The sequence below is a fragment of the Myotis yumanensis genome, unplaced genomic scaffold (assembly GCF_028538775.1).
Source record: "Myotis yumanensis isolate MYYU_CA2020_CCGP unplaced genomic scaffold, mMyoYum1.0.hap1 SCAF_9, whole genome shotgun sequence".
Classification (NCBI taxonomy): Eukaryota; Metazoa; Chordata; class Mammalia; order Chiroptera; family Vespertilionidae; genus Myotis; species Myotis yumanensis.
Genome location: NW_027223760.1, coordinates 17,508,077 through 17,532,442, shown reverse-complemented (window position 1 = coordinate 17,532,442; position 24,366 = coordinate 17,508,077). Strand labels below are relative to the sequence as shown.

Genomic DNA, 24,366 nt, shown 5'->3' with positions numbered 1-24,366 from the left:
CCTATTAAAATACCAACGGCATATTTCACAGATCTAGAACAAATACTCCAAAAATTTATATGGAACCAAAAAGAGCCCGAATAGACATAGCAATGTTGAGAAAGAACAAAGTAGGAGGGATCACAATACTGGATATCAAATTATACTACAAAGCTATTGTAATCAAAAGAGTCCAGTGTTGGCACAAGAACAGGCATATAGATCAATGGAACAGAACAGAGAATCCACAAATTGACCCAAAATATTTTACAAAAGAGGTTACTGAGACTCCAGAAAAAGTAACTTGCACAAGGCTGTACTGTTGTTATTAAAATTCAACATAACTGAGATTTGCACCCAAGTCCCTCAGACACCAGAGCCCTCTGCATGCTCTTTCTACCAGCTGCTCTGCCTCCAAGGCTGTCTGATTTGAAGCAGTGGCATTTTTTAAATAAACACTTCAGCCACATATAAAAGTCAAGGGTTAATTAACATTTGTAGCATTACTTTTTCAAAAAATAATGAATATTTCATAATCAACTCTTATGTGCGTGGCACTATTCTAAGCACTTGACATGCATTCGTTTATTCCTTATAACTCCTTAAGCAAGTACCATTACTATTATGATTACTTTTTCAGGAAACTGAAGCAAAGACTGGCCAGCTGGGCTGTGGTCACAGAGCTTAGTGGAAGACTATAAACCACTGTCTAACTATTATATAATCACTAGAGGCCCAGTGCACAAAATTCATGTACTGGGGTCGGGGGAGTCCCCTCAGCCTGGCCTGTGCCCTCTAGCAGTCCAGGAGCCCTCAGGGGATGTCCAACAGTCGGACATCCTTAGCGCTGCCACAGTGGCGGGAGAGGTTCCTGCCACCGCTGCTGCACTCGCCAGCCATGAGCCCAGCTTCTGGCTGAGTGGTGCGCCCCCCGGTGGGAGCGCACTGACCACCAGGGGGCAGCTTCTGCATTGAGTGTCTGCCCCTGGTTGCAGTGCACATCATAGCTACCTGTCGTTCTGCCATTCAGTCAATTTGCATATTAGCATTTTATTATATACTCCTTTTGTCCCATAATAATAGTAGCAGTTGATGAATGTAATTTGTCCCATAATAATAGTAGCAAAAGAAAATAAATATAGAACGCAACATTTATTATTAAAAAAAAACTAGATTAAATTAAACAATAAATTAAAATTAGTATTCCTAATTTTTATTTTGAGTGTTCAGATAGTTTCTGGATTTTTCAATAATTTCGTTACTGCATTTTAAGCTTGTAGGTAGGATCCCTTGGCTGCGAAGCTTTGCTTTCCCTATATGCGTGAGCTTAAAATTATTGGAGCCATCGTTCTTCATTGCTTCCAGCATAACTTGTTGAAGTGACAGAAATGTATTACCCAGTATTTTGGGAGAAATATTATCAAAGGCTAATATGGTGCCTCTTCTGCTAAGAGAAATATGTCTAAGTTTTTCAGGTTTTTCTCCATAATCTTTGCATTTACATCCACAGTTTTGTTTTTTCAAAGAGTCAACATTAGCATAAGATTCTCCTTGACAATTATTTTCGGAAGCACGTTTCCAAATTCTTGATATGGTCATTCTGTTGCACTTAAATTGTTTTGCAGCTAATGTAATTGCACCTTTCTGCAACTTTTCCTTTTTCTTTTGATGCATCAAGAACTAGACAATTGCAACTCGATCTTTGCTTGAAAACTTTCTTTTTTTTCATCTTACTTTTACAATGGGTTGATATTCAACTGAAATAAAACAATTGATTTCGATCAGCAGATGAAATTAGAAAAATAGTTATAATTCGTAATAATTAGATTAACCTAAAAATTGAAAGTTGTGTTAAAACAAATGACAGATGTCGTGAAACTTTGGTTTTGATTGAAGGCTTCGCAATTTTGCGCTGCAACGTAACTTACAGCGGCATTCGCCAATAATTCCCGTTTAAATATTCACTTGCTACTGTTATTATGGGACAGAGGGAGTAGGATAATAGCGCTATGTTCTTATTCTCCTTTGTCTTCCTCCCTCCCCTTTCTTGGTAAGCTTGCATAAAGTTAAATTTGCTCTCAGTTGCAACTGAGACATGGACACTTGAAAGGGAGTCCTCAGGGGTGGTCTCTGCAGAAATATGACAGAAGCCATACATGTAACTTAAAATTTTCCGGTAGTCACATTAAAGAGGTAAAAAGAAACAGGTGGAATGAATGTTAATCATATAGTATATTTAATATCACTTTAAAATGTGTTCAATACACAAAATCATTAATGAGATGCCTTACATTACCTTTTCATACGATGTCTGTGAAACTCGGTGTGTGCCTTACACTCACGCCCCACCTCAGCTCAGAGTAGCCCATTGCAAGTCTCATTGGCCGTGTGTGGCGAGTGGCTGCTGGATTGGAGAGGACAGGTTCCTAGTGTAAGGCTGAGAGTGGGCTCCAGAATCTGAATCTTTTTACACCCCCCCCCACCCCACATCTTTAGAGTCAGGTGTGGAAAGTGACTAAAATGCGCAACTTCCCCTGGGCTCAGAGTATCTCTCCCTCTTCCCTGCTTTCATTTTCTCTATCGCACTTATGATCTAGGTTCATTCATCCGACTGTTGTCCTAGAATGTTAGCCCCACAAGGGCAGGGCTTTTGTGTTTTAGTAGCTGCTGCATCTCCAGTGCCAGGAAAATTGCCTCACTCATAGTGGGTACTCGATAAATATTTACTGTGTAAATAAATGAGTATATGGCACAAAGAATGATCACGCTATTTGTAGCAGAGAGAACATCTGTAAACTGGCAAGCTGGCTCCCGAAGGTTCCGTCAAACCAATCGCTGAATAATTAACAATGTAAAGCAAAAACTAGCCATTTAAAAAATAACAAGATGGAAACAAATTACACTAGGATTTCATGTCATTTGGGGGAGGAACAAGGAGGCATCAACCTGGGATCACAGAAGCCAGAGGTTGTAGATCGCAGTTACATTAACAATATCTAGTAATCTAACCTGGCTCAGTTGTTTCTGTAATTCAGCATCATGCCCAATTTTGACTCGTGATTTGCTTCCATCCTTGGGAAATCTCCAAATTCTCCATTGGCAGCTTACATTTGCAGAAGAAAGGGATCTCACAACTTCAAAATAGATGAAATAAAACAAATAAACTTTATCCAAGTGCCTTCTTCCCTTTTGGCGAACTATTTGCATGTGTTTTACCAGAACAGTTTCTTTATAGAACGTAAAATTTCTAGAAAGCTTGTGTGGTTTTTTTATTTTATTTTAAGAAATGTTTAAGATTTACACTCTTGCAAAACCAACTAGCTTTCTTCTTTGGTTTAACCTTATCATCAACTCTATTATTGATTTAATAGTAAGATCCTTTTTATTTATAACCTAAGATTGAAAGTATGATAAAACAACATCATGCTCAGTAGGCAAATTCATTTTGGGTTGATTTCCCATTTTCCTAATTGTCTTTTTAATCACATGCCCGTTGATGCAAATTCACTATGATGTTTTTAAAGAAGAAACCATTTGTTCTTTAATTTGAGGGATTTCTTACAGACAATAACAACAATAATACATCTACTATCAGTCCCACCTTTTTCCTGAAAACGACATGTTATATACTGACTTACGACAAAAGAGGTGAGAACCACAACTGAGAGCTTGCCTTGACCTGACAGCGTTTGCATAAATTTAGGACCTGGGTTCACTGTGTATCCAGGAACTCGGAGGTGCCTAAACAAAAGGTAGCATGGATTGAACAGACAGTCCTCTGTGCAGTGAGGTTCTTTCTGGGCCTCTGGTTGCCAGGCTCCCGGTCTAACCCCAGCGAGCTCAAGTTCAGTCTCAGTTGAGTGGGACAGAGATGGTTTCCCAGAGGGCCGTGCTGCTGACTGTCTCTGAGAAGAGAAGTTGCACTGCGGCAACTTGCTTACGTCATTAGAATGTGTTTGCCATCTGGATGGCGTTTTAATTTAGCACTCATTGTCAGTAGCGATGAATAATAAATAAATAAAATCTGTCCTGCTGAAGGGTGTGTTTATAAAAGGAAGTGTATAAAAACACTGCACAGTTGATGGAAATACTTTTTGTTAGGGAGTAATTATGTACTAATATTTCTAGGATAACAACAGTTTTCTCTTAAAAGTTGTGATTTCTTATCAATTTGATTTTTTTTAAAAATTTAGTATTATATGTTACCATGGATTCAGGTTACCAATAACTAAACAATAGATCTGAAATTTTGTATTCCCGTAAGGATTGACAGCACTGCAAAATATAATGTGTACATCAGTAAAAGACAGAATCCTCACCCTAAAAAGAATACAACGGGTGATTTTAAAAATTTTGTGTTGCCTTTTGCAAAAGTGTGGCTTGGAGGATAGACCTTTGCCTAAAAGGAAAACCTTGGTGACCATTTCTGCTTCTGAATCACCTAATGATTTGGGGACAAATTGGCTCTAAAAGAGAGAATGACTTACTATCTTTTTCATTAGACTGTTTGAGAAAATCCTATAAATCTGTCAAAAGTTTCTCGTTTGTAAAGCAGTATGTTTATAGTAAAAACTCATTGCTTGAGCTACACTTAGTGTCTGTGATCATCTGGATAGGGACCAAATTAAAAGTTATTTTTCTACTCTACATAAAAAAAAAAAACCTGAGTATTTTTCAGATGGTCAATGAACTACTTAGATTATTTAAGAAGGTGATTTTTTCTGATAGCAATAAATTACCTTGATTCCTATCATCTAATATGATACAATTGAAACTTAACTTTAAACTGTTCTTATCAACATGTTCTCATCAACATTGAATTAGATGTCATTAACATCACTTCCTTGCCACACCGTTAGCCTTAATCTAGGTAGTGTACACACCACTGCGTATTACGATCAGATTCCCTTTTTTGCACATCTCTTTAACAGCTGTCTTAATAAAAGACAGTTCCATTCTCCTATGTGCTTCTGCATTTAGATACTGCAATATAATATTTTTTGGTGTATATGAAAAAATTCTGGCTACCTAATAATAGGTAGTTATAAAGGGGGGAATATTTTAATAGACTTTTTAGATAATTGGGTTTTCTTTTATGATATTGCATCAAAACTTAACAAGTAATAGTTACTTACAGGTTAATTGCAATGTGGAATCTGAAAGCATATCATGAATTTTTCATGTTATTTAATTAAATTTAAATGGTTTATCATGCACTTTGAATAGATCTTTCACCATGCACGATTTTTTGACATCATGTATTGATCAAGGAAAATATTGATTGACAAAGGTTATTATATAATATCAAAAAAGTCCCTTGTTAATTAATATCACCTGTCCGACCAGTAATGTTTTAAAGGATTGATAAGCTGTCAATCTCATGACAAATTTCTAAAATTCTTGTTTTCCTTGAAAGCTCTTAATTTTATCAGTGGAATCAAGTACGGTCTATTATCCTTAAAGTGACAGGTTTACTTAGTTTCTCATAATGCGTCTGCCAAATAGCCAAGTCTGAAAAACCATAATTTTGTTCATCAGTACTCCTTTCAACTAAAATTGGTTCTCTGTGAAAGAAAAAGAACAAACAAACAAACAAAACAAAAACCAGCTAGTTCAGCCCTCAATCACACAAATACCTTTCCTGGAGACAATCATGATAGCTCAGTGCAGAAGTGACTTATGCAAACTTCTCATTTTGTCACAGATGATATTTAAAAATATACTCATCTGAGAGATTCAATAAAATTAATAATTTGTACTGTTTCATCAGGGCATTCATATGAAAACTGTTTTTGTCTTTTGCTGTGTGATTTTTTTTTTTTAGTGCATGGTGGTAAAGAATGCAATAATGAGTATGGTTTAGCCTTGATTCACGCTAAGGCAACAGCAGTTTTACCCACCATTACTTTTGCATCATCACTGCAAATATCAACAGAGTAAAAAGGCAAACCATCTTAGTATTATTATGAAAATAGTTTTTATCTCTCAGATTCCCTAAAGGTCTTGGAAATCCCCAGTGGCCCATGGCCCACATTGAGAGCTGCTGTTTCACACTGTCAATCAATTAGCTAGAAAATATAAACAAAAATAAAGTGCCTTTCATAGGAACACCCAAACTATAAAGTATCCAGGAATCAACTGTACCAAAAGCATGTAAAACTTCCTAAACTGATATAAAGGAAAATTTGAAACTCAAAGGCCCGAGAGAGTAATCGAAGTAGATGTAGGGATAGCCGTGACTTTAAGAGGGGTGAACTGATACTGTACTATAATATATAAGCTCTCCTCCCAGACTCCACTAGTATCCCAAGGGTATTTTAAAGAACTTTATAAGTTTACTATAAAATGGAAGTGGAAGAATAAAGGGTACTGAATAACTAAGATAACTTTAAAAAGAGAAAGAACAGAACAGAGTGTGGAGACTTGCCTTGCCAGATACTAAGACAAATTAGAAGACAATCACCAAGGCCCACAATAAGGCAGATACTCAGAATGGAAAAGTAGGGAGACTCATGTAAACTAAGTCCTCATGTACTATTCTCATAGGTTCTTCAATGTTAAATGAAGCGACATACAATGAAACCAGTTTTACCACAGGCTAATTGATATAAACAAGAGCTAATTTCATCTACATAACAAACAACATTGAGCGAAATAACATTACTCAAGGGCCTGCTGTGTATATGGGAGCGTGATGTGCTTCCTCCAGAGTAAAGTGGGACCAAAACACAGTGGGCAAAGGATGGGCTGTTAGCGAGGTCATGTTAGGAAGATGGGCTTACTGCATGGATAAAAATACACTGAACTCCTCTCTAATAGCAACATGGTCTGCAGAGAAAGTAAGACACCTCAATTTTTTAAGAAGGAAATATCTGCCATATAAATTTAGCATCTTTATCATAACTATCTCCGATTAATATTTTACTTTTTCACTTCCTTGATGATATCCTAAGTTCATTTCATGTCTATTTCAGTTGAGATAAAATTGTTTTAACTTTCTTATAAAACGTAGCTGTTTCCATTTAGTTTACTAGACAACCATTTGTGCTTGAAAACAAATACTTCACATACTCTGAAGCAATGCTACAAAAGCTCCCTGAATCATATTTTGAGGCCCAGGTTCAAAAGATTCATGTACGCACGGGAAAGTACATCAGAAGTACTTAATCCCCGGGGCCTGGAAAAATGATTTTATATTCTCCCAAAGCTTCTCTTTGGTGAATATTTGCCTCTGTAAAAATCCTCAGCAAGAACATAAGCACCTCCTGAGAAAACAAAGCATTTTATGTAACGTGTCCTTCGCTGGACTCCTCACTGGGAATCATTCCCTCGGCCGTGATCTCTAACACCCTGAACAGCTCTTGCTAGAATCTTACCTCCTTCCTCTGAAGATGCATGGAAATCTCATTACGAGTGTTCAACACCTGTTCCCTGAAAGGTCTTGAGTTTACTCAGCTCACTTGACAGTGTGTCAGGTATTTGTGATTTTTTTTTTGCTTTTATATGGAATGTGATTCACAGATAAACACAGACTCGATAAAGTAACCTTTCTTCCTTGTGTGAGCAATTTTGTAGAATTTGTCATTCTCCAACTCCAGAGTTTGAAACCAACTGATTGATGACCCTCTCATTTATTTGCTAACATGTGTCAACAGGTAAACCAAGTGACATAGCAGTATGGCTCCTGCAGCACCATGATAATCTGAGTAGTTTAGATGTATGAAGAAGTGTTGTCCAATTGGACAAAACCAGAGTAATGCAAACTGACAGATTTTACCTCTTTATTTCTCAACAGTTAGTAGGTACTCAAAGCTTGGACAGTTTTCAAAATTAGGAAGGGTTCATTACTATGCGCCATAACTAAGTGACTATATAGCTTTAAGCCTAAAATTAAAAGGTCTATCGAAGCATTTGTAATGCCAGATTTTTTTTTTATTTAAACAGGGAAACCTATAGCATATCTCTGAGGCATACACACATATTCACCGTGGTTGGCAGACCCAGGATGTTTAAACTGTAGAAATATTTAAGATGTCACTAAGCCCAACCTTACCTCTACACCTGGTCCATCTGGGAGCCTTTCTTCAAATCTTAGTATCAAATAGATTATCACTACTGATATATGACTAGGCTGCCCTAGTCATGCCATAGCTATTGATTATGTGTCAAAGGAAACACATGAATACAGACATTAAGAGCTTTTGACTAAATTTCTTAGCACCCAAAGGCTCCAAATCTTTGCAAATGATACCTTTCAGATTGTGGTTGCCATGTCCAGGAAACTTCTCTTTCCTTCTCCTTCAGCTTGCCCCCGAGCTGACCAGCCTCTGGGGTCCCTTTCACCTTCTCCGTTGCCCACTCCACAGTGGTCATCTTCACCTACCACCTCACTGGATCCTGCCTGGCCTGAGCTCCACAGTTCAAGGACAGAATAGAGGGGGTTGGGGAACTGGGTGAAAAAGGTGAAGGGATTAATAAGTACAAATTGGTAGTTACCAAATAGTTGCAGGGATGTAAAGTACAGCATAGAGAATGTAGCCAGTAACATTATAATGTATTAGAGGTCCAGCGCACAAATTTGTGCACGGGTGGGGTCCCTAGTCCTAGCCTGCTATCAGGGCCATCTTTCACCCGCTCGCCAGTCCCCAGTCCTGCCCTGCCGCAACCCACCCTGGTTCCCTGTTCACCATCCGGCAATCAGAACCTGCAGGCCAGTGTGGGGGAGGGGACCAAGAGGTGGTCAATGCACCTCATAGCAACTGGTTGAGTGGTCATTATGGTCATTATGCTGTTATGATCGCTGGGCTTTTATTATATAGGATGGTGTCAGATGATACTTGCAATATCAGGGGGAACACTTTGTAAAGTATATGATTGTCTAACCACTATGCCAAAACTAAACAAAATAATATTGAACATAAACTCTAATTGAAAAATAAAATTTAAAAGTTAAAAAAAGGAATGATAAAAGGAGTTCAAGGCGCAGGAGGAGGATGTGAGGCATTTGATGCATGAAAGACTAAGCATAAAATTTAAGGTGCTATTGTAGACCTTCATTACATGATAATTTAGTGTTGGCATGGCAGTTATTAGAGTTGAGATTATTCTGATATATATTTTTTTAATTTCTGAATCTGGGTTGTATGGAAGGGAAAAGGTACGATGCAGTAAAATCAAGGAGGAGCTTGCAAGTTTCAACTGTTGAATATATAGCCATATGTGAGAGAGATCCTGGCTAAAAACCAATCTTTAAAAAACTCCAGTAATACCAGCAAAATTACCTGGAAATGTTTTATGCTCTCATTAGACTCTTACATCATAGTTCTGGCCAGAGCTAACCAAAGCAAAGTAAATATACATAATAGCAAACTTTTCTCTCTTTCAAACTTTCATAATTCTTACAGCAGTAACACTATGAAATTTTTTTTCCTGTGAGATCTTAGCTCTTCCTCATTTACAGACTAAAGGAGAGCCAGTGTCTCAGCAGTTAAAGGGACAACTTTAATAAAACTCAAACCAAGGTGTCTGTTTCTCCACTCTTAGAAATCACATAACTATAAAAGCCTGCGACAGATGTTAAACTACACATTAAATTTTGTGTATGTACCTAGTAATCTTTTATCTGTAATTCCACCACTATCAGACCTTATTTTAAGATCTTTTTTAAAAATATATATATTTTTATTGATTTCAGAGAGGAAGGGAGAGGGAGAGAGAGATAGAAACATCAATGATGAGAGGGAATCATTGATTGGCTGCCTCCTGCATGCTGCCCAGTGGGGATCAAGCCCCCAACCCTAGCATGTGCCCTTGTCCAGAATCGAACCTGGGACTCTTCAGTCCGCAGGCCGACGCTCTATCTATTGAGCCAAACCAGCTAGGGCCAGACCTTATTTTAAGATCTTAAGAGGAGAATATGCCCCCTAAAGACTCACAAAAGGCATCACCGACGTTTACCTCCATAGGTATCTGAGTTTTATGGCCTGTCACTCATGGGTCAGCACTTGCTGTTGGCTAAGGAGATTGCTCAGTTTGGATCCAATCTGGCTGCCATTGACCTATACTCCAATGGCCCGTTCTCTTTTGTTCCACAGCTGACCGTGTTGCTTAAAAATTAATTTACTGATGTGAAAGATAATCCAGGTAAAGTAGTTAACGTGAAATAGTGACCACAGGACAATTATTCCAAAGCACTGTGTTATTAGCATGGTTAATTGCAAAGAGGTATTAACTGGAACTGTTGCTTTAAATGACAGGGTCATTACACAAGTTGGCCCCAAAGGGAGGCTGGGCGTTAGCAGGCCACAGCCCCGTTGCTTTCAAACATCCGTGGCATTAGTTTTCTCACAGATTTAAGCAGCTACAGGGAAGACATAACAGAGAGGATTGTCCAAATATGTAAGCTGTGCTGTCTAGAATAACGTTACAGAGAGTAAAATATGTTCAGATTCTACAGAAAGTCACCTTTTCTCCAGAATGAAGTTTATATAAAGATGTGGCTTGATTTCAGGTAACAGAGTAAATGATCTAAAGTCTAAACAGGTCATCTTCGCCTTAAGCTTTGCTTTCCATAAACACTGATAGTTCTCACGGTGCGTTCCCCAGACCAGCATCCTCAGCATGTCCTGGGAACTTGTTAGAAATTTGAATTCTTGGGCCCCCACAGAGGACCTACTGAATCTGCAACTCTGGGAGTGAGGCCAACCAACCTGTGTTTCGCAAGCCCTCCAGGTCATTCTGGTTCCCGCTGAAGTAGAACCAACCACAGACCTATACCCAAAGCACTCCATTCATTGATTACGGCAATATACAGGGGTGGGCAAAAGTCAGTTTGCAGTTGTAGGTTTGGAAACAAAGTTTATCAATAATAACGCATTATTATGTATTAATTATTATATTATTTGTTTCTATTACTACTGAAAACCTGTTTTGGCCAAACCCCTGCATATTGTGGCACTCATAGAACCATAATAGCATTTAGGATGCAGTCAGCCAGCCAGGAGAGAGCTGATGAGATTCTGCTCTTGATTAGCTGACAGAGCCAGGTCCTGGGGAGTCAGATACTGGGTAAGTGTAAGTCCCATTGACTCTAAAGATTTGGGGAAGTGGGATTTAGTTTTAGAAACTACCTCTCCCCTTGATTCTGGGGCAGTTTAAGTAACCAGCAAGTTATATACTATTCCTCCTAGGGGACTAAGGCAAGAGAGTTCCCCCAGAATCATCTAATCTAAGCACATGCTCTAAGGAAAGTGACAGGTTTGGAATGGTGGGACTGCTTTGTAGAGCAGGAAAGAAAGTCTTTGGTCTCCTATGTGCCTTCCCTCTTGGGCTGAGAGGGCCCCTGACTGTTGAGATCGGGCCTGGATTGGGACTCCCAGGAGGCTGCTTGTGCTAGACTGGTGCTGTGCCTAGAGCAGAGGAGAGGTCTGAAAATTTCAATAAAATGTAGACCTTCTACTGAGTCATCAACCTGGATCACATTGACACCAGATGAGAACTAAGGTTCAAATCAGGGCAGGCCAGGAAGCCAGTAGACTCTCCCTGAGCCAGCCAGGCCATCCTAAAGGGGTTTGTGAGTGGAAGAAGGCATCGAGCGTGGAGGCTCAGACAGAACCTTTCCTGACCTCTAATTGGAACCGATCGTGTATGCGCCCATAGCAGTGTGTGTGTGTGTGTGTGTGTGTGTGTGTGGTGTGCTGTTTCCCTGTATTTCTGTAGGGTGAGGACATGGAAGTAGCGATCACTAACTACTTCGAGGGGAGGGGCCACAGGAAATGGAGAGAGCCATTTCAGCATTTCGGAGCTGGGTTTGAGGTCTGTGTTGCCAGCCAGCAGTCCACAGAGAGGATGCGGATGGTCCCTGCCACTGGGTGAATTTTGGGTTTCCAGGTGGTAGAAGTCAGAAGTTGTATCCTTGGCCCAACTTCCTTGTTCTTGTAAACCTTGCAAGGCAAAGCCTCACGGCTTGTGTCTCCAGAGAGTGTGGCAGGGAAATGCCGCCCTGGTCCTAACCTCCCTACCGCTTCCACCCTAGTCCTTCCCTTAAGCCCTCTCCCACTGACCCCCTCTTCCCCCTCCTTCCTTAGCCCTAGAGTCCCTTCTTAATTAAGCCTGACAAGCCATCTCCTGGTGCCAGGGCTTTCTCCCCATCTCATGTATGTTGTTTAGAAGGAGGGAGAAGCACCGGGAGAGTAAGTTCTTTTTCTTCAGGTGGGAGGAGGGAGCATGTGGGAGACTTCAGTGTCAGACTGCTGCTAGCTTTCTCTGATCTAGGGTTTCTGAACTTGGACACCCAATAAAAGAATCATTTCATTCTGAAGAACTCCACCTGTTATGAATGAGCAATTTAAAGCCTTCCTAGCTATGTATCTTTGATTCTCATAACCTCGTTCTTGCATATTGAGTGCACTTAATTCACTTTCTATCAGAGATGTATTGCAGACCTTCCTCATGTTGGCCAAAAGTGGATGATATGTGATTGTCTACCTTATAATTTGGTTAGGGAGAGATATACATAAATTCTGTGAAGGCAGAAATATTTCCTTGTTCATTGTCTTATCCCCTCAGTTGTTACTAGATACATAACGTGTTTGTTGAGTCAAATTCGGGGCCACACAATCTGGGGATGTGGAAGAGCCAAGCAAGAAACCTGGGTGCATAAACAGGACTTACTTTTTGAGGCACCCTAGCTGGTCATCAGGACCGAGATGCAAGAAAAAGAAGACAAGCCAAAGCCGGTTTGGCTCAGTGGATAGAGCGTCGGCCTGCGGACTGAAAGGTCCCAGGTTCGATTCCAGTCAAGGGCATGTACCTGGGTTGTGGGCACATCCCCAGTGGGAGATGTGCAGGAGGCAGCTGGTTGATGTTTCTCTCCCATCGATGTTTCTAACTATCTATCTCTCTCCCTTCCTCTCTATAAAAAATCAGTAAAATATATATTTTTTTAAAAATGTTTAAAAAAAAAGAAAAAGAAGACAAGGCAGTGTTGTGATGGGATTATTCCCGTGTCCCGCAATACCATCCTGAATGCTGTTTCTTGTTTAGCTGCAAGCAGAGGCACTACCAGACTGTTCAAAGTTAAGGTCAAACACTTTACAAATTCCTACATATCCTGTATGGAGGAAAAGGAATTGAAGTGATCTTGGGTCTCCCCCATGTCCCCTTGTAACTTCCCTCTAGGGCATCATTGTGTATCCACCAGTAGGGACTTGACAGGACATGGGCTAAGGGAGGCAGCCAGGGAGAAAGTGCTGGAAGTATGCACCCTCCCTGAGGCAGAATTAAAGCAAAGCCGTCAGGTGTCTTCTTTGCATCTTCCCACCTCCATACCTTTTCTTCAGAGAGATCTCGTCCTCAATGTAGACATATAAGTAGAGGGAAAGGAATGGCTTCGAGGAGCCAGGGAGTGTTTTCAGAGAAAAGTAAAGAAACCTTGCTGCTTGGGGCATGTTTGTTTGAAATGTCACTATTTGGAATGTATTGCAACAACCAGCAACTTGTGAAGCTGGAAGAATATAGAGACATCTGTAATGTTGTAGACATGTTGCAAAAAGAGGGAAAGTGTACATTTTAGAGGAACTCACAAATATTCAGTGTTCAGAATGTTAATGGAACTATTGATAACCTTGTTATCTAATAGCATTCTGACTATAGAATGCATTAAACTGCTGGGCTGTGGTCACCTGGGAGCTAGCAGGAGATGGCATTCATGGTGTACTTGACAAAAATGCTGTTTATTAAAGTGTCAGAGTGGCCATTATGTTCAAGTACAAAGTTTAAATCTTCTCAGTAAATTTAATCTAGGAAGGATAAAATGCTTAAGACTGTTTTTAAGTTTTAATAGGGTGCAGGTACTTTCAGAGTTTGTTCTTAAGATAGTGTCAAATGTAAAAGCTGGTTTTGACATAATCACATGTAAACAGAACTAAGTTTTGAGTTTTCGGTAATTCTGTTCCATTATTGCATACTTGTGGCTAAGGATATGATGACTTTATAAACTCCTCAAGCTTTCAGCTATTTCAGAAGTTTCTATTGAAATATATATTCCAGTGTGTGTGTGTGTGTGTGTGTGTGTGCTATTACTACTCAGAAAACTGAAAATGAAAAAGTATTCAAATCATTGTGTTATTGCTGCTTGCATGACATCAGAGGTAAGATTTTAATGCCATCTTGGCCAGTATCTGTTTGACCTTGGATAGTTTCTCTAACCTCTCCAACACACTTTTTCCTAATGTGGATGTAAGGGTCATGATTCCCTAATTCATAGAATGGTTGTAAGGATTCAGTAAACAATGTACTCGAGTACATAGGAAAAATAAGTTTATCTTCTTTGATAAGCCCAATTAAATTGTGTTGCCTCTCCCTATGAAAAATACGTGTTATCAACACATATAAGTATATTGAAATAATATAATCCAACATAGATAAAAACCCACATTTATGGGAAGCATAGAATCTCTTAGCTAGAAGGAATCTTAGAGATTATATGGTTCAGTAATTCTTAGCATTTGTTTGGTTTACAGACCACTTTGAGAATCTGACAGTTATAACCTATCTCTTCCCACAAAATGCTTCTGTACACAAAACTTAGCATATACCTTTAAGGTATTCAAGGATGCCCTAAAACCTAGTCCTAACCCCCTGAGTTAAGAATCCTCAATCTAACCACGGAGAAACTCAGAAATATAAGTGATATGCTCTTGAGAATTAAAAATTATTTTGAAAACACTTTTCCAAAAAAAGTTTTGAATAATCTGAGGACACAGCATTCATCAGCTCCTTGAGCAGTGTTCTCACACCACAGCTGCAGTTCACTGCGGGACCTGCTGTCTTGCCTACCCTGGGCATGTTAGTGACAGAAGAGCTATTTGCAGTCCAACACAAAGTGAAATGGAATCATTTGAGTACTGATTTTATGTTTAACATGACTTTTCCCAAATATTATGCTAGTGCATTCTCAGTAAACATTCCTTAAGTACCCTGCATGGTCCAAAGCCTTTTTAAGATATTGGCAGCACAAGATAATGAGACCAGTTTCTGAGCCTGTCATAGAAAACTCAGAATGCGGAGCAAAGCATTCAACCCCAGAACTTGGAGAAGGCCCCACATTTAAGGTAGCATTAAGGTTGGGTCTTAGATAATGAGTAAGGAATTTTCCAGGCAGTTAGAGATCTTAACTGCCTGTGCTTGTCGATTTTGTGATTATTAATTGTGTATAGTAATTGGTCCTAACATAGCATATGTGCTGGTGCATTAAAGACCTATTTCCCAGTCTCATCCACTGTGCATCATCATTCTCTGAGCCTTGTAGCTTCCAAACATCAGGGTTATCCTCTTCTCTGGCCTGCAATTTCTAGTTACTCACGAGGGCTTGCCAATTCTTAAGGCATCCCTGCACTTTTCTTTTCTGTCCCACTACTGTCTTCACACAGATCTACAGACGAGTAGACCTGCCCCGCGGGATCCACGTCACACAACCTCACCAAGCCTTTCGTGTTCTGTACAACCACCAAACACGTTTTCCTAAAATCAGTTTATTCTGATGCTCTGCTGAGAAACATTGACCCGTTATCTGGAGGATATAGTTGTTCAGTCTACTTATTGCCTGTGGCATTCCGGCCTCAGGCTCCATCACCCATCACCATTCCACCCAGCACCTTGCACATGTAAGGTATTCCCCACCCATAGGCTGTTGCATTTCATCTCTCCAAGCTTGTTTCCTGATCTCTGCGTTTTATGGATACAAAAGCAAACAACTTGAAGCTATTAAAATAATTAGTGTGATAACACATGGAAAGGTCCTGGTGCCGTGCCTGACACATTAATTGGCTCTCAGTAAATAGTAATGTTTGTAAGCATCATCCTCATCACCTTCTTCTGAAATGCATCCCATCTCTGTCATACAAACATTTCTAGAAACTCCTCCTCTTACCCTGGTCATCTGTTACTTCTTTTAGAACCTGCTTCAGGCCCTGCTTACCTTCCCAGATTCCTTCCCTAAATCCACCTGCTCTCAGCACGCTCACATTCCTGCATCGCTGCTATGTTTGGTTTACATCGTTTTCAAACTTTTCTTAAAGGTCTTGTCTTCCTCCCCAGGCTGTGATAGATGGAGCTGCCTCCAGTGGAGGAGACTGTGGTGCAAAGTCATGAGCCTGCTTGACTTTGCCCCTGTGTGAGGATGTTGAAGTATTCATGAAACCGATGGAAGACTGGATCGATGATCGCTAAGGGTCCTTTCTGTAATGACTTTTGGAGTCTGAGTTGTATAACGTCAGCGACGTGTCTTATACTTCCTCCTTCTTCCCAAAACTAAGGACATTGTAGGCTGGCTCAAGGATGTGGTGTTCTGCCATCTCGTTTTCCTGAAGAATCCTAGTGCTCTTGACCCCTGTCGATGGCTCTTCTTCCCGCAGGGGAGTTTAGTAGGATGTGTTCCAGGGTTGGGGAATGGTAACCCCCACGTGCATCACATGGCGACCTAGAGTAAGCTTAAAAGAAATATTTAATGAACAAGCACCACTGCACACAATGTTTCATGGCTTCATTTTATGTCCCTTGGGAACAAATTAAGAGCAAATGGAGGAGTCTCCTCCAAATTTAAGTCTGAAGTTTTAGGGAGAAGTTGAATGAAAATCTCCGTTCAGGAAAAAAAAAAAAGAGTCCTTCGGTTCCACAGAGAAAGTTCTTTTCCTGCAAATTTTATTTCCCTTCCTTAAATCACTGGGGTACGGAGGGTCCATGAATCTAAGGTCATCTTTAATGACCTTATTGGAAACTCTATTCACATTCAATTTTGAAACAGTTTCTTTACACAGGGCACTTCTGATTTCTGCCAGTTGGCTGTATCTCTTAAATCAGCGACTTTGCCTTTGGTGTTATTGAATTTCAAGTAGCTGCACTTAATGTCATTGTGGTCTGGCCTTTTTCTACCAGTTCGCCTGAATGCTGAAGGAACCTTCATGTTTACAAACCTCCTTCCCCTCCTCCCCAGCTGGAGGAGGGTGAGGAGTGGGGTGATGGTGGGCAGGGACAGAGGGGAGGAAATCAGTTAATTGTAGGCTGTCAGAGTTGTTTTAGGTGACTTTGTACTTGTTGAATTTAAGATCAGCGTGAACTATAGACATGTCAGGCTGGGAATTTAAATAGCAACAAAAAAGCATGGGTTTTGCTAATGCCAATGCCGGGAATGACTCATCTGGTGAGAATGGTATTGTATTGATAATACAATGCAGAGAGAAGGAAAAGACTGTGGTATCTGCTCTCTTTGTGTTCCTGACCTTGAGGAGAATTATAACTTGTTTATTGCAGAAGTTGAGCATCTGATGTGCGGATGCACCTGTTAGTTCTTGTATATTGAATGGCAGAGCACTCGCAGCTCCCTGGCATTGCTTTGTGGATGAAATGTTTTCTGCAGTGGGTGGACTGGTTCTTTTTGTAAAGAATGTGTTTGTATGTATTGCATCTCTTCTGTCTCCAAAAATATGCATTCACATTCTTTTGGAAAATGTTTGGCTTTTTATGTTTAAGGTAACGTCATTATGATTTGTTTTTCATCTAGAGACCATGAGCCAGGCCGCTCCTGCCAGGAAGCTCGAGGAAGTTCTTCACCTAGCAGAGCTCTGCATAGAAGTCTTACAGCAAAATGAAGAGCATCATGCAGAGGTGACGACCTGTTTTAACTGCTGTTCAATGCTACCCGTGATGCTTTGCCATAGTAAGAATAATACTGAAGAAGTGGCCTACCCATAGACTTTGATACACACTTGGCCATTTACCTGTAGAAAACTGAGAACAGATGTGCATTGCCTAGAAATACAACTCCTACATGTCACAAAGGAATGCCATATATGTATATACATATATATACATACATGTATGTATATACATATATGACTTAATATCTATTCCTGACAATAGCCTTGTTGGGCGGGGGGTGGGGGCGGCCACAGGAGAGCTCGTGGGATATACTAATGATGAACAACTAGTAAGAGGCAAACCTGGAACACGAACCCCACCCAGTGATGCCAGGTCACTTGTGGTTGCTGCAGCCATGATTGCTTTAGTTTAGAAATGTCAGTCAGTGAGCAAAAGGAAAGCTAGTGATAAACTATAAGATAACATCGAAAGGAAGGCATTTATAACTCTAGTCTTTGGCTTTTACCATCAAACGTTTCTTTAAATTTTCACTAGGCCTGCATTGTTTATAGGTTTTAGATGTTCTAATTATATATTAGCATTCACTAAAGATATCGAGTGGTCATTCGTCGGGCAAACTGCTTATTCTGACTTAAAAGGTATCACTTTTTCTAGTAGTCATGAGTTTATTTTATTTTTTTAAAGGAGTTTTCTGACTTGAATTGGATGGGGGAAGTCTGTGGAATTAAATAAGTGTATTAAATGCCAGCACCCTAATAATGCTTTTATTCTTGAAGAAGCACATGAAGTGAGCAAGAATAAAAGATAACCAGATACATAAGAATTTATAGAATATTTATATTTAATAAAGGCTAGTTCTTCAAAATATAAGAAACTACATGAAGTATATTGGAAGCAAATTCTTGGAAAAGAGTATTCATGAAACCTTACCATAGGTAACTAAGATTTATTGTATCTGGTTATAAATATGATCATTCAAAACATCTGCTTTTAGCTCACACAGTGGAGTCTAGTTTTTACCTTGCATCTGTCATGTGTGAACTTGTTATGGATATTTTATTTTAAACTGAAGAAACAGCTGCTTCAATGATTTGAAATGAATTCCCAAGAGGATCTTTTCTAGGCGAGTACTACCGGTACATTACAATGAAAGTGATTATATGATAAAATAGATGTGCCTGTTGTCTTTGTCTTTTGTTAAACGGCATTATCATCAGAGTATTAGACCTTTTTGAATTAAAAAAATTTTTTGATTGGATATCCAATTGCAGTATATTTCACCTACACAGGAATATCTAATATGCTCATACATTTCACAAAAACCACATTTAATTTTCCTGCACTAATGAAAATAATAACCTTTTTAAAAATGTAATTAGTAAGTGTTATATACTCCACACAGTCACTGAATGCTTACTGAAATATGTATCCAAACACAATTAAAATGTAAATATTATTTACTTTCTAATCCTCAAAAATTGAGTTGGCTTTATTAAACAGAGATAATCATAACTCATAAATATCACTCTGCTATATGCTGAAATATAGAACTATTATAATGATCTATTTTCAAAATGCTTTGTAACACTATGGCACTTTTCCATTCCACAATGCTTCCAAATTCTTGGAATCCCTCAGGGAAGAGAGGTATGTAAAATTGTTTCTGCTATTTTTCTAACATGGAATAAATAACTCAATGAAGATAAGATAGACCCCACTTTAATAGTAGTTCATTTTAAAGCCAACTTAGTTCTTTTCTTTGGAATTAAAGACTATTTCTTTGACTAGACTAATCTTTTTTGTAGTATTTCTGTGATTATGTCTTATTAATAATTGTATGCATAATTACTGCCAGCCACCTAAGTGTGGGCCAGCTGAGAGGATTTTAATATTTTGGTTTAATTTTTTTGTTCATTTGGGAGTTTTTTGTTTGTTTTCTTTTTTTCTTTGTTTTAACCAAAAGATCTATCTTTTTCTCTGAACAATATTAGGGTGTAAATTGGTCTGATTCCAAAATCATTTGCAAAGAATTAATTGTAATTGCATAGTATTTATAAGTGGATAGCCAGTGAGATAAACCAACATGTTTTTAATGGTGGGTTTGGGCTTAGGATTAGGTTAGCCTCTGGCCCAACAAATGTCCCTCATTTTGGAAGAAGGTGACCAGCAGGTGGCTTTCAGATGCCTAAGGTACAGAGGCGCGATTTCATTTGCAGCAATAGCTGTCAAACAAAATTGCATGGGCAAAAATACCTACCAAATGTTTGCTCACCAGTTACTAATGTGTAAATATATAGTAATAAGAGTAGGCCTTTACCTTGGCATATGTTTTAAAGTATTTTCAGTTTATCATCTCATTTGGTTATTTCAGTATTTGTATTCAGGTATGAATCCAATTAGGGAGAGATTTTGATCAATAAAAGACTTGTAAAAATTGTTTGGTTAGTTTGCCAGTAGTTTAGTTGTCACCCTGAGGGTTCTAGTCCATTCTACTGGCTCCTCAAAGCAGCATAAATATTTCTAGAACATGGCCCCTCAGCACATGTTGAGGCATGTGTATGTTGGGGACGGGTTGTACCTTAGACACTGGACTGTCTCTAGAGTTTTCAGCATCATCTACAAAATATAGGAAAAATAGGAGCGGGGGAGGCATATAATACATGTCAAAATCAGATTCACTGTTTTTGTTCATTTATGTAAGCATCCTCTTTTTTGTTGTAAATTATAAGTTTAACTATATTTTGAAGGTAAAGTCATCAAAGCCTCAAACCTCAAAGAAATTAGGAAAGACACAAAGAAATCATACCATAATAGATGCCCTGACATGAAAAAAATCAGAGAATATTACTAGTGGTCTGATGTGCAAAAGGATAGATAGATAGATGATAGATAGATAGATGATTGATAGACGTATATATACATACATACAGGGAGGGCAAAGGTAGTTTTACAGTTGTGAGTGTGCAAAACAGAGTTTATTCTTGTACTATTATTTCATTACTATATTATTTTCCATACGAACAACTGTAAACCTACTTTTGCTCTCCCCCTATATAGTGATGTATAAGAGCTTGGTCTCTGCACTCCAGTTGACCTGGATTCAAATTATTGCTCTGTTACCTATTATCAACTATATGACTTTGGGCAAGTTAATCTATCTCTCTGAATTTGAAAACATAAAATAAGGAAAATTATACCATCTACCTGACAGTGTTGTATAGAGGATTAAGGTATCTATAATAATAAAAGCGTAATATGCTAATTAAACCGGACAGCTGAATGACTTTCCAGACGAAGCTGAGGCTGCAAGGGCTGAGCCCCTTGCACAAATTTTGTGCACCGGGCCTCTAGTAATCATATAAAAAGCCTTTACAACAGCACTTGATACATAGAAACTATTCAATTCATGTTGGGCATTACTATTTTTAAAATATCAAGATTTACATGATAAGATCTGTATAAATTTCCACTCATTTTTGTAATTACTGATGATGTTTAGTTTTGAGGCTTTTGTTTGGGTTTTTTGTGTGTTGTTTTGTTTTGTTTTTTACTTTTGTGCACCAAGAGATTTTTATAGTCATTGAATTTTCACAGCAACAACTCTGGGGATGGTTAGGGCAAGTATCGTTGCTGCCAATTGCCGATGAGGAAATGGAAGTCCCATAATCGCTCTCATCTCATTACCAAGTTCAAAAGCTCAGTACTATGCTCCGTTTCAGGGATCGTTCTTACCTGCCACTGCTTTCAGCCACGTTCAGTAAACACGGCTTTCTGAGCATGGTCAGCCTGGCCTGCCTCATATCTTGTTTTCACTGTACAATATTTATTTACTGTTAGAACCTTAACTGAAATGGTGTGGCTAAAGGATCACAGTCAAGTTTTGTTTTGTATTTCCCTCATAATCAAATTAAACATGGCCTTCTGCCTCTACCATCTCCTTAACACGAACGAGGGACTTAGCATTAGAGCCAAGATAACTTTCACCCAGATGATCATGACTTTTGATCTGTGTCCTTCGGATGGATGCATTTCTCAGAGGGCTTTGCTCCTCCCGGGTGGAGACTGATGCTGTGGAACCTCAGGCCTCTGTCATGAAGGTGGACTCTAGGGAGGAAATTAGACGACACCTCTTCTTACTGCCAACCCGGATTGGATGACTGCTACCCAGGGTGGTGGCAGAAATGAGGAGGGGATAGGTATAGAATTGACCCTCTGCTGTCAACTACTTGGGGCCCTTGAGTTTTTTTGGAAAGACAATGATTGCTTAGCTGTGGTTCTCAACCTTCTGGCCCTTTAAATACAGTTCCTCATGTTGTGACCGAACCATAAAATTATTTTCATTGCTACTTCATAACTGTAATGTTGCTACTGTTATGAATCGTAATGTAAATATCTGATATGCAGGATGGTCTTAGGCGACCCCTGTGAAAGGGTCGTTCGACCGCCAAAGGGGTCGCGACCCACAGGTTGAGAACTGCTGGCTTAAAGCTTTCTCTAGTCTTCATTAGAACCATAAACACTCATCACAGGTTGGTTTACATCAGGAAGTTTGCACCATCAGGGATAACATTATCAGAAATGCAGTTTAAGGCATAAATAAGGTACTTCTGCAAAATATGATGAAAATTTCAAGTTGATGAAAATATCTTGTCATCCTGAAGCTACTGTTTAAGAGAAAGTTATGTTCCACTTTCCACCACAGCACTATCTTCCAAGTTAACTTTTATAATGAACAAAATAAACTGATCAACAAAATAGATCCGAAGACATAGAAGCATAGAGCAGACTGTCAAATCTCAGAGGGAAGGCGGGGGTGGGTGGGTGGGAAGAGATAAACCAAAGAACTTGTATGCATATATACATAACCCACGGGCACAGACAATAATGTGGTGAAAGCCTAGGGCAGGGAGCAGGGGAAGGCTAGAAGGGGTCATTGGGGGGAAAGGGGGTGACATATGTAATACTTGCAACAATAAAGATTAAAAAATAAATAAATTATTGATTATTACGATTACCTATCTAAACAGCACAGATTTTTTTAAAGTGATTATTGCCGTTACCTAAAAGGCATTAGAAAATGTCTAGTTCAGTATAAAGTCTAATTTGAGAGGCAGACATTAAAAATATTCACATATGTAGTCATACATGCAGTGCTAAGATCTATGAAATAAAAATACCTGGTATCAGAGAGACTATTTAGGAGGACCTAATGCACATTGGAGGGTCAGGAGTCTATATGAAAGTGTGTTTTAGTGTTAAACCTTAGATTTATAAAAGATGTACTACAAATAAAAAGTAATGATTTTTAAATGTGAGAAGAAACTTTATAGATACACATACTTAAACAATAAGCACATTTGGCATTGATAAATAAATTATGAAATCTAAAATAGAAATTAAAATGTAAAATGGCCGTCATTGCTATATTTTAAAAATACATGCTTAATTTAGAACATTTGAAAAATATCTAAAACAAAAATAAAAATTCCATATGTCATAATTTAAATATAACTACTATGAATGTTTTGGTGTATTTCCAATATTTCTTTTTTTCTGCAAACATTAAAACATTTGGTTTCATGCTCTACAACATTCTACTACAACTGCACTTTTTGTTTTCTTTTCATTAATTCTCACTCAAGGGTACTTCTCCATTGTTTTTTTTTATTTTCTTTTTTTTTTAATTTAAATCTTGATTGTTGAAAGTATTACCTGTGTCCCCTTTTCCCCCCATTGACCTCTTCTAGCCTGCCCCCCCCCCTCCCTGCCCCAGGCCTTCACCACCCTATCGTCTCTGTCCATGGGTTATGCATATATGCATACAGGTTCTTTGGTTGATCTCTTCCCATGCTTCTGTATCTCTGGATCTATATTGTTCATCAGTTTATTTTGTTCATTAGATTCCACACATGAGTGAGATCATGTGATATTCGTCTTTCTCTGACTGATTTATTTCGCTTAGCATGATTTTTTTTTTTTTGAGAGAGAGAGAGAGAAAGAGTGGAAGGGAGGAGGAGAGACACAGAGAGAGAAACATCAAGGTGAGAAAGACACAGCGACTGGTTGCCTCCTGCATGCGCCCCCACTGGGCTGGGATGAGCCTAAAACCGAGCTATGTGCACTGATGGGAATCAAACCACGACCCTTCGGTCTACAGGCTGATGCTCTATCCACTGAGCCAAACCCACTACAGCTACAACTGCACTTTTAATGATGTGTATTGAAGTGGCACAGTGTTTGTGTATGTTCCTAACAAGTGATTTGTTTTTACAGTATTTCCTTATCCTTTAACAGGCATTTGCCTGGTGGCCGGATTTACTGGCGGAGCATGCAGAGAAGTTCTGGGCTTTATTCACAGTGGATATGGATACTGCACTGGAGGCTCAGCCACAAGATTCCTGGGATAGTTTTCCTCTTTTCCAACTGCTTAATAATTTCCTCAGAAATGACAGTAAGCACTTTCATTTGCTGTCGTATATGAAATGGGGAGAGGTGGGAGAATGTTGTGTGTTGGAAAGTATAGTTACAGACTCTCGCAGCTGCTCAACAAGTCAACATGGATAACATGAATGTCTTCTCTTCCTCCCTGAGTGTATCAGGCCAGGGCCTGGGAGACCAGCTGACCCCCACCGTGCTCCCTGGCCTCTGGAGTTCCTCTTATTCCTGCTCTCCTGGCTTCTTCGAGGACTGATAACATAGACACCCTTCTCCTTGTACCTTATGAATCAG

The 24,366-nt window shown here is 39.1% G+C and overlaps 1 protein-coding gene across 9 annotated transcripts in view; it reads left to right on the top strand.

The window, feature by feature from the left end:
* The window catches only part of CADPS2 (calcium dependent secretion activator 2), a 497,767-nt gene that overhangs the window by 401,192 nt on the left and 72,209 nt on the right, over window positions 1-24,366 (top strand). For all 9 annotated transcript variants that reach the window (XM_070423807.1, XM_070423806.1, XM_070423804.1 and 6 more), the window contains 2 exons: window positions 17,540-17,643; window positions 23,932-24,088. In XM_070423807.1, the coding sequence (XP_070279908.1) occupies window positions 17,540-17,643; window positions 23,932-24,088 (261 nt within the window). The remainder of the gene's footprint in view (window positions 1-17,539; window positions 17,644-23,931; window positions 24,089-24,366) is intronic.